Here is a 12,182-nt window from a genome sequence, read left to right on the forward strand (position 1 = left end):
ATAGACAGTTTTTTAAACCTTGTTAAGGAACACGAGTGGCAGGATGTTTACAATGCTGATAACATAGATTACAAATATAATGCTTTCCTTAACACATTTCTCATGTTCTTTGAAAGTTGCTTTCCATTACAACGTTCAAAACAGGGTACTAACAGCAAAAGGCAGCCTGGATCGCTGACTAGTGAGATAAGGGTATCATGTAGAAGTGGGAATTATATCAAAATGTTAGAAATAGTCACAATCAAGCAACAGAAGACCATTGCAACAGTACTGTAAGGTGCTTAAAAATGTTATCAGGAAGGTAAAGAGTATGTGGTACGCAAATAGAATAGCTAATTCACAGGATAAAATCAAAACCATTTTGTCAGTTGTGAAGGAAGTGTCTGGTCAGCAGCACAAGGTGGATGATATGAAGTCAATTCATAGTAAAAATATTTATGTTACTGGTAAGTCAGGTATATGTGCAGTATTTAACTGTCACTTTCTGAGCATTGCTGGTGAATTAAATAAAAACTTAGTTTCTATTGGGGATCATATAACTCTATTGGAAAATGCCTTCCGAGATTGATGCCTGAAATACGCATCTGTAATACTGACGAGGGGGAGACTGAAGCACTGAAACTAAGGACTCTGGTGGTTATGATGGAGTGCCCAGCAGAATATTAAAGAACTGTGTTGCACATCTTAGCCCAGTACTTAGCCATATTTGTAACTTTTCCTTTAAGAACGGTCAGTTTTCTGAATGATTAAAATACTCAGTAGTAAAACCACGTTATAAAAAGGCAGAAAGGAACAATGTAGACTATTCTAAACCTATTTCTATGGCATCACCGTTTGCTAAAGTTATTGAAAAGGCTGTGTGTGCAAGGATAATTGATCATTTTATTTCACATAATTTACTATCAAAAGTACAGTTCAGTTTTAGAATTGTTTTAACAACTGAAAATACTATATATTTCTTTTCTCTGTGATGAACTGGATGGATAAACAAAAGGTTTCAAATGCTAGGCATCCTTTTGAATTTAACAAAGGCGTTTGTGTTGATCACAAAATATTGCTCCAAAAGTTGGACCATGACGGAATACAGGGAGTAGCTAATAAATGGTTCACATCTTTCTTTAACAACAGACGGCAAAAGTCATTATTCACAGGGTTGAGAATGGCTATGATGTGATGTCTGAGTGGGGCACAGTTAAATGTGGGGTGCCCCAGGGATCAGTGCAGGGCCACTCCAGTTCCTTATTTATATAACTGATATGCCCTCTAGTATTACAGGCAATTCTAAAATATTTCTGTTTGTTGATGAGTCTAGTTTGGTACCAAAGAATGTTGTGTGCAACATTGACTCTGTTTCAAATAGTACAGTTCATGACATAAGTTCATGGCTTGTAGAAAATAAACTGACACTAAATCGCAGCAAGACTCAGTTTTTACAGTTTCTAACACCTAATTCAACAAAACCTGACATTTTAATTTCACAGAATGGGTATATGATTAGTGAAACGGAACAGTCCAAATCTGTAAGTGTTCAGATAGATCATAAACTTTCATGGAAAGCCCATCAGGATTTTGTTCGAAGACTTAATGCTGCCATTTTTACTATCCGAACGGTACATCAAGTAAGTGATAGTTTGACATGAAAAGTAGTCTACTTTGCTTATTTTCATTTGCTCATGGCGGACGGAATTATATTTTGGGATAACTCTTACCATGTTCACAGTATATTTCAGGTTCAGAAACAGGCAGTTCAGGCAATAAGTGGTGTAAGTTCGCCAACTTCTTGTTGACCTCTGTTCATTAGTCTGGGTATTCTGACATTGGCCTCCCAATACATACTTTCTTTACTGTCGTTTCTTGCTAACAATACCACCTTATTCCCAAGACTTAGCAGTTTTCACTCAGTTAATACTAAGCAGAAATCCAATCTGCATTTGGATTGCACTTTCTTGACTTTTGTGCAGAAAGGTGTACTGCTGCATCCACTTCCAATAAGCTACCACAAGCATTCAAGAATCTTAGTGGTAATACATGCGCTTTCAAAACGAAATTGAAGGTTTTCCTCATGGGTCACTCCTCCTATTCTGTCGAGGAGTTCCTTGAAAAATTAAAGTGATTCTCATGTTATATTTTTGATTGTGTTTACATGAACTTATGGTTTGTCTTTTTTTAGGTTCATACACATTTTATCTCTTATTACTTTCATTTTGTAATTTCATGTACTGACATGGTCCATGACCCTGGAGTTTTGATCCTCAATTTGGTCCTACAGAACAAGGCGTGTAAAATAAAACAAAACAAAATAAAAATGTTGGTGTCACACACACACACACACACACACACACACACACACACACACACGTTGCAGTTGCTAGTGAAACCAACAACAACTTAGACTATGGAGCAATGAAATTGGCAGCTGGAAAACCAACTTTGAAAAACAACCCATCAAGCATTACTGTATGCTTCCCCCACTCTTGTTCTCATATCAGACCCCAATCATTGGAAATCTTAATCCTTCAGGCCTTCACAGGTGTCCCGAGGCAAACACAGCAAATTTTGCTATCTAAGAATGCTGCCTGCTAGATCTACATCTACATAAATACTCTGCAAACCACCATTAGGTACCTCGTTCTACAACTGGTCATTTACTTTCCTGTTCTATTCTCAAATGAAGTGAGGGAAAAACTACTGCCTAGATGCTTCCATATGTGCCCCGATTTCTCTTCATGCCTTTGCAATCCTTGACACAATACGTATGTTGATACAACACAGCTGCTCTGCAGCTTATCACAAATGCCAGTTCTCTAAACTTTCTCAATAGTGTTTCATGAACAGATATTCGTCTTCCCTCCAAGGATGGTACAATACTGGATCTACTAATACGATACTGGATATACTAATTTGATACTGGATCTACTAATTACAATGTGTCTTCCACAGCTGCATCTCATTTATCTGGCAGCCAAAGATTACACAATTCTTACAATTACATGGTGGCTCACTAATAAATCAATCCTGTAATGTAAGGCACTGCATATTTTTGCTGTGTAAGATACTTGCCCAGATTGTAAAATTCCAATACACAGTGACAAATGTCTTCCAAAAATGTTGAATTCGGTGATACTTATTTTTCCACTAACACTTTTCGTTAGAGACTGGAATTTTGTTTCCACATAATTTGGTACATATTCTCTGTATTTCTGTATTGCTTAGAGTAGAACAGCTTTTCCAGTCTGTGATGTTAACAAGATTTTGTTTCTTATGTGACTGTCTTTACGGTTGCAAAGAAATGTATAGGGCTCCCTTCATTTTCCTCTGTATGTCTTTTAACTAGGACATCATAACTAGCAATCACAAATAACAATATTAAGTGGTGAAAATCAAAGCTCTCTCAGTGAACAAACAACACTCCATTCAGTGAATACACAAATGACTGATCAGTTGCAACAAAGTGACAAATCCATGCTGATGGCAGAATGAATGAAGAGCAGTGCTGTGCCACATAAATCATATCAATGATAAGAGACATTCTCATTTAGCTGACAGTTTCCTTGCTCTCTAGTTTACTATGCTCATTCAGTGCAACAATATACAGAATGACCGACATAAGAGGAAACCAAGAGCTCTAAAATGCATACCTTAAAAGCTGTGGGCTTGTTCAATAGTAGAGATGTGTTTCGCAGTAGCAAAGATTAACAAGTGATTCTAGCTCTTAAGGTATGCATTTTAGAGCCCATGTTTACTACACTTTTTTTCTCAGTTTTGGTCTGAAATTGATAAAGTTTGTTGGTGGAGTTCTGCTGCAGTTTGTGTATAGGGCGAGGTGCCTATCTTTTGCACCTCGAATTACTTTTGACACACAAAAGGCATTTGTAATCTGTTTTCATCTAGATGTACAGTTACAATCGACTCGCAGGGGAAGTGGTGGGGGCAATGCTTTCTCACAGTTTCATTAAAAAAAAAAAATCAAGACACAGGCATCATCGTTGTTTCTTCAAATGGAGCTATGTTACTTTTTGCTGCCAGAATAGCAGATATCAATGACACACACTGAATACTCTTAACTGAAACCTGCATTGTCAAGACAAGATTATATCATCAGTTGTGAGTCACTATTTGGAAAAGTTAACTGATATGCAATGGAACCATTGTCTACATATATCAGGTTTATTACAAGGAACACAATAATTCATTTACATTGTGTTGCTTGAAAACATCCACATAAACAACTAGTAATGCATAAATCATTTTTAGGAATAGAGTGCCATTTACTAGTGAAGTAATTAATTTACGATGGGTATCATCAAAACTCATCAAGAGTTGAACTGTATGCAGAATGATTTCCAGGTAGATACTGTCCAACTCAACCAACCTTCCTAATACCAGCAACTTAGTAAGACTGCAACTCTTGTGCCATGAAAAAGCGTATGAAGGAGTATGAGTATGGAGTTTTTCACGACGGCACTGTTATATAAACATTCTCGGACTTCTTGCTGTGTCAGTTCAGGGTGAAACCTTGAACTTTCGATGATGTCCACCATCGCCATAGTCAGGAGCAACTCACTGCCAAAATCGTTACAGTGGCCTTATATAGTACAAAGACAGCTTCTCAGTGGTTGATAGTCACGACACGCTGTTGCAGATGATGTCAATGCTGGCATTGGTGGTGCCACTGCTTCCACCATAGCATAAATATTGTGATGGACATACATGGCTCTTCTCTGCACTGAGGTCTCATTCTCACACATTGCTAAAATTATATCCGCTGGTTTTCTCACAAATTTCTGCAACCTCTTTAATTGAAGAGTCACAGTACGTGGGAGCCTGGGACAAAATTTGTTTTGACAAACATTATTTTATGTTTGTTTGTGAGGCTGTGCTCAGCAACTGCAGATTTCTCCAGTTCACAATTTTTAATATGCCACTGATATTCAGCACAGTGGTTGGAAATGGTGTGGATGAACTGACCAACGTAATTGCTTCCATATTTACAAGGGATGTTGTAAATTCTAAGAATCAAATGGCTCTGAGCACTATGCGACTTAACTTCTGAGGTCATCAGTTGCCTAGAACTTAGAACTAATTAAACCTAACTAACCTAAGGACATCACACACATCCATGCCCGAGGCAGGATTCGAACCTGCGACCGCAGCGGTCACGCGCCTTTAAACGCACGGCCACACCGCCCGGCCTTCTAAGAATCCTGAGTCCAAGATTATCCTTAACAGGATATAACATCTGCTTTGTCTTCTTAGGAGGCCAGAAAATAGATCTGATATCTTGTCTTCCCAGGGCTCTGTCTATTTTACTGGATGTAAAGCCACAGAAGGGAAGGATGTAATCGGTGATTCGTCATGCGAGTGTTCAACATGTTCATGTTTCCTTTTCTTGAAGAATGCTGATATAATATCACGTGAGCCACAGCCGTTCTTTAGGAACACATACTTCAGGTGACTGACTTCAGAATCCAAATGGTGTTCATTACGAACAGTTTTGCTCTGTATACCAGTGTATTTAAAGCCATTCTCTTCTGGACTGTGCACTCAGATATATATCAGTGAGGATTAGCTTGTGGTACACTGAGTGGCCAAAATGTCCATCCAACTCTTTGTATCAGAACATCTAAAAACGTCAGCCTTCCCTCTTTCTCTGTCTTGATGGTGAACTGGATGTTTGGATGCATGCTATTCGTATGTTCCTGGAAGTGCTGAGAGTTTCTACGCCATGAAGCAAAACCCTAAATATGTCATCAATAATAAAATGATTGATGAAGATGAGCTGAATTTAATGCATGTTCCTCAAAATGTTTCACAAAAAAGTTGGCCATTGCTGGAGAAAACAGAAGACCCATAACTATTCCGTCCATCATTTCATAAAATTTACTGCCCCACAATTAGCAGGTGGTTGTCATAACATGTCGGAACAACTTTATTTTTCCAGGAGGAAAATGCTCTGCCAACAGTTTCAATGTGTTCTACACAGGAACTTTTGAAAATAATGAAACCACATCCATGCCGACTAAAATATTATTTGGGCCAATGCTAATCTGTTTAATTTTCTCAATGAACATGTGAGTTTTTTATGTTACGTCCACAACGGCCAACTATCTGAGTCATTGACTTATTTAAATACTTGACCAGCCGGTAGTTCGAAAAACCAAAGGCGCTAACAATTGGCCTTGATGGAATACCTTCCTTGTGGGCTTTAGGTAATCTGTACAGCCTAGGAAATCTATGAGCCATGCTCTGAGATTTTTGATGACATCCTCCAACATACTAGAATTTTTCAGGAGCTGCACAGTTTTTCTGTTGTATGACGGAATTGGGTTTTATTTTAGGCATTTGTACATATGAGGGAATACTGCTACCAACGAAACTGCTAAAGAAGCAGTTCTTCCAATAAATCTACATATCAATTTCCATCAAATACAAAGAAAGGTTGGCATCAGCCGAAGAAACATTCTGTGTATCCTTCATAGATATTAATACTCCATATTTCCCTACAACAAGAGTTACATGTCAGTGATTTTCAAATTTGATTTTGAATACTGTTAGCTGGTTGTCCGGTAAGACAATAAGTATTCTTGACTGGTTGACACAAAAGAAGAAAAGGTAAATTTTAGAAGCACTAACTACAGGTCAACAGGAAACACACTGGCTTTGTCAAACGTTTAATCAAGACGGCAGAATGTGAATGTGTGATATGGCATAATAAGACAGCACATGATCAGTCCTTATTTTATTGATGGTACATTGAACAGGGAAAACTAACATAAACATTTTTTGATAAATACTTTGTCGTTGTTAGAAAATGTGCCCTTGAGAGCTCATCAAATGATGATGATCCAACATGACTGATGCCGTGCCCGTAATTCTTTCAGTAGCAAGAGATTCTTTAGACTGCTTATTTCCAAACTAGAGGGTGTGAAGAGGCAGTCCTATTCAGAGATATGATTTTCTGACTGACCTACTACCTCCAGCCTCATGTAAAGAATGTGGCCTACAAAGAGATCCCAACTGCTGAGGAAGAAAGGATTAGAGATTAATGTCTTGTTGACTGTGTGGTCATTAGAGTCAGAGCACAAGTTCGGATTATGAAAGGATGGGGAAAGAACTTACTTGCGCCCCTTCCAGGGAAATCATCATGGCATTTTCCTGGAGCAATTTACGGAGATCTCAGAAAACCAGCCCAATGAGGATTTGAACCAATGTCCTCCCGAACGCAAGTCATGTGTGCTAAGCACTGTGCCAGCTTGCTCGGCCTAATGACTGTGGAGGACATGAGAGAGTGAATTACTGCTGCATTTAGCAATTACTCCACATATGCTGACAGCTGTGAGTTCTTCAATGGTTGCAGTGTTGTACGAAGTGTCATGATGCAAATAGTTCTCACTTTGAATGTACTCCCTAGAAAATTTAGGAACAGAAATATGAGAGCACATTATAATGTCATCAGTGCTTTTGTTCAGAATGTTTGATTTCATTTATTTCATGAATTATTTCAATGTATGACTTGCTGGTGCTGTGCAAATGATATAACACATGTAAAACAAATTGAAGAAAGAATTTAATTTTCATTCAAAATAATAAATTCATCCCACATACACTAATAATTTTGCCACTGACAAATATGCCTTTGTGAGCATCAGGTATTCTCATGGATATCTGATCATTTGTTGAATACTGTGAAAAGTAAAAATTTATTGATTTTTTGACACTGCAACAACAGCACAAAATTAGCCAACGATTTTTTTGTCAGATCAGGTCTGCTACTCAGATGGCAAAAAACACAATACCACTAAAAAAAAATTAAATTTGATTGTTGATGAAATTGCAACAATGCATTGCTGTTTGTTTCACGAGCCTTGTGTCACAGTTTGTCTAAGCGAAACAGATTGCAAATGTCTTTAACGGGTCAAAAATATGAAAAGGTGCCCCCCATCTCTCTCTCTCTCTCTCTCTCTCTCTCTCTCTCTCTCTCTCTCTGTGTGTGTGTGTGTGTGTGTGTGTGTGTGTGTGTGTGTGTGTGTGTGTGTGAGAGAGAGAGAGAGAGAGAGACAGAGAGAGAGAGAGAGAGAGAGAGAGAGAGAGAGAGAGAGAGAGATGTGGAGACACACCTACTGTAGCCTGATCTAATTGTGGAAAAAGAAAATTTGCAACAGTGAACTGCAATCTCGAAAGAAAGGAAGTGAGACAGGAAACACACACATTTTATTGTTATATAATCGGATAGATAAAGAAAACCTATTTGCCAAGCAGCAAGAAGAGAAAACACACATAAAGTTATAGAAATGCAGAAGCTTTCAGAGCCAGTGGCCCCTTCTTCTGGTGGAAGGGTTGAAGGAAAAGGAAGAGGGATAACAGAAATGAACTAGCGAGATTTAAGAAATGGGGACAGTTAACGGAAAAGTCCCCCAGAACCCAGGGGAGACTTACTGGACAGGATAAGAAGGAAAGACAGATTAGTTGGGGGTTGCAACGGGCGAGATTTAAAAACCAGAGACCTTGAAGGTGGAAGACAGGTAATAAGCAAAACTGAGATTGTTGACAAAATATTGTGCAAGAATTAATTTGAACTTTTCTTTATGTATGGACGACATGATAAAGAAAACCAAAATGGAGTGTAGAAAAGGAATGGTTACTGAAGAGAAACTTTGAGCCCGAAGAAATAAACACGATTTAAACAAGGTGGGTGGCAAGAACTGCCATCAACAGGTCTATTGCTTGATTCCTCCTAAAAGGACGCACTTCAGGACTGAATGCAGCAGACACAAGAAATGGTACCAATGTCCAGTTCCCTTCCCATAATATTTTCAAGGCCGTATCAAATAAGTTAACTTGCAGCAAACAGTCCCTGAAAATCAGGGAGTTTAAGTTAAACAAAATTTGTTTCGTAAGTGTAACAGGCACACAAAAATCTGGAGTTACAAAAACAAATCAGCAAAAGTGGAAAAATTACTAACTCAAAACATGGTGCAATGCCAGTTCCCTCCTGTGGATTTATGATAAACTGGTGTTGGAGGGGTTGGTGTTAACAATGGCAGATGGGTGAAACAGGCACTGAGTTCACAATTGTTATGTTGTAGAGCATACTCTGAACGGGATATCATGCTTTGCCACTATAAACTGCCTGTCTAAATCCATTCGTTCTAAATGCTAATTTACTGGTAGTCAAACCAACGTAAAAGGCCAAAAAGTGTTCACATAACAGCTGGTATATGACATGTTGTTCCTTTGATGGTATATGTTTAGCCAGTTAAGTGACTGTTATAGGTGGCGGTGGTGGGAGAGTGCATACGCCAAATTTTACAGCAGGGACAGTCGAAGAGGCAGGCACAACAGAGTATGGAAATGGGTGCAGAAGGAGTACATGATCTGACAAAAATGGAGCTCATTTCATGGTATGATTTTAGGAAGTCGGTGATGGGCCAGGAAATCTGCTTTTAAACTAGGCTGGTGACATAAGTATGTCTAGTGCAAGGCTGAGGTGAGAATAGTGGTGTATTGCTGTAAAGAGTCTTCATCTGAACAAATAATTTTTCCCCAATACTAAAGCTGTATGGGAGGGAATGTCCGACATGGAAAGCATGGCAACTGTCAAAATGTAAGTGTAATGGTTGTTTGCAGGTTTCATGTGAAAAGAAGTATTTAGCTGACCATCAGTGAGCATGAGGTCAACATCAAGGGAACTGGGGTGAATTCTGAATAGAACCATGTGGAACTTAAATGGGAGAATGTATTTACTGATTCCAAAATTTAATGCTTCAATCTCACCTTGAGTCCATATGGCATACATGTCATCAATGTATTTAAAACCACATTAGAGGCTTAAGGCTTATGGACCCATGTAAAGGCTGGCACAGAAAGGAGCCATCCTGGCTCCTATGACCACGACCCTGATCTGTTTGTGTGTCTGCCTCTGAAAGTTAAAGTATTCAGTTGTGTAAGATGAGCAGGAAAATGACAGGTTTGGAATCATGTGAGTACTGGTCGAGGTAATGTTCAGCAGCAGGCAGGCCATATACACAGGGGATTTTAATATAGAGGGAGGTGGCATCAATGACGAAAAGCAAGTTGTATGGTGGGAGTGGGATGGGCACAGATTTTAGACAATCTAAGGAATGACTGGTGTCTTTTATATAGTAGAGGAGTCTTTGTATTATAGGCTGCAGATGCTGATCAATCACGGGAGATACATGTTCGGAGGGTGCTTTGAAACCAGCAACTATGGGGCAACCAGGGTGACTGGTTTAATAACTATTTTTTCTCCGGAATGAAGCAATAGGCAGTGCCATACTGTTTTCAACTAGTCAAAAAAACAGCGATTAGGATATCTTTTACTTATAACAAAAGAAACATCTGCACCAATGCTAATGTCAACAGGAAATAGCATTTCAGTGACAATAAATGTCAAAAGTATGAAATGTTGTTTCATCTATGCCTCATTAAATTATTGAGAAAGACTATAGGGTCTAATTTTTCCAATATATGTGGACATAATAGAAAGAGAGTAAATGCCAAATTTGCTCTTCAATTCAAATAATATTTCCACTTACCTTAATAGAGTTTTCTGATATAGATTTTTCTATTTCTGCTAGTATTTTCATTTGGTGTTCACTGGCTGCTGAAAGAAGCCTGTGATTTTTGTAAAATGCCATCAACAGGTCTATTGCTTGATTCCTCCTAAAAGGACGCACTTCAGGACTGAATGCAGCAGACACAAGAAATGGTACCAATGTCCAGTTCCCTTCCCATAATATTTTCAAGGCCGTATCAAATAAGTTAACTTGCAGCAAACAGTCCCTGAAAATCAGGGAGTTTAAGTTAAACAAAATTTGTTTCGTAAGTGTAACAGGCACACAAAAATCTGGAGTTACAAAAACAAATCAGCAAAAGTGGAAAAATTACTAACTCAAAACATGTCCATACAGAGACCGAAACAAGACAATGCAACCACTTTATTTAATTTCTCCGATGAACTTATGGCATACGCCCATGCAAATTTACAGAAACAGAACATGGGGAAAGGACGGTAGCTGTGATTTTTCTCCACTTATTGACAATAGCTCCGTTTGAAATGTATGAATACAATTTCACACAGTAATATGGCTGAATAAAAACCTCTTGGGCTTCTAGCTGTATCAAGTGGTTACACATCATTGTGAGACTGACATTTAAATACTGCATTTATTGGTATCATCACTACTACATGTGTTTAAAAAAGATCTGTCTATCCTATTTGAATTTGAGAATATGTGAATATCTTCTGATAAATGTTAGTAGGACACAACAAAACAAAATTATTTCCTAAGAAACTCTTTGTTACACCATTCAAGTGATGTAGATGAAAAGTGCAAAATTTCACCAACGGTCTGAATGTTCATTTTATCATGTTTGAGCAAATAAAGGCCACATGGCCAAAATTGGTTGCACCTCAACTTTTATCACAAGATTAAAGTAAAAAGTAAATCTCAAATATAGGCCACACTACTAAATTTACCATAGATTATTAAGTATCACTACTATGTACATGATACAGGCACTAAATTATGTTGGCAACCTTACATAACAATTGAGCAACTCCAAGCCATCAGCTATGCACTATGCAGACAAACTTAACTATTTTTTCTCCAGAATGAAGCAATGTATAGTGCCATACTGTGTGCAGCTAGTCAAAAAACAGCCATTAGGATATCTTTTACTTATAGACAGACAGCTAGATAGGCAGATATTCAGTGATCACAGGCCCTGCAGACCACACTCTGCTTCCACAAACTTGCCACCATTCCTTCCTGTTTTGGGCCCAGTTCCTCCAGGTGTCTTCAATTCCCAGGGCTGCTACCGTATTTACTCGAATCTAAGCCGCACTTTTTTTTCCGGTTTTTGTAATCCAAAAAACCGCCTGCGGCCTAGAATCGAGTGCAAAGTAAGCGGAAGTTCTGAAAAATGTTGGTAGGTGCCGCCACAGCTAACTTCTGCTGTCGAATATATGTAGCGCTACACAGGCATGCTTTGCAGGCACAAAGATAAATAATGGCGCCAAAACCTCTGCGTCAGTAAATAAATAAAAAAAAAAAGGTGGAAGACGAGCTTTTTTCTCAACCCCGAGTTTCGACCACTGCATTTTCATACATTATCCAACGAAGTAAATACAAATTCTGTATTGTCCATCTTCGAATGTA

General features: G+C 38.4%; 1 protein-coding gene across 1 annotated transcript in view; it reads right to left on the reverse strand.

Annotated features, from left to right (window-relative positions):
• LOC126419792 (myb-binding protein 1A) overlaps positions 1 to 12,182 on the reverse strand; it is a 114,157-nt gene that overhangs the window by 28,343 nt on the left and 73,632 nt on the right. The window contains exon 15 of the mRNA XM_050086976.1: positions 10,557 to 10,803. Within this exon, the coding sequence (XP_049942933.1) occupies positions 10,557 to 10,803 (247 nt within the window). The remainder of the gene's footprint in view (positions 1 to 10,556; positions 10,804 to 12,182) is intronic.

The sequence above is a fragment of the Schistocerca serialis genome, chromosome 9 (genome assembly GCF_023864345.2).
Source record: "Schistocerca serialis cubense isolate TAMUIC-IGC-003099 chromosome 9, iqSchSeri2.2, whole genome shotgun sequence".
NCBI classification, from domain to species: Eukaryota; Metazoa; Arthropoda; class Insecta; order Orthoptera; family Acrididae; genus Schistocerca; species Schistocerca serialis.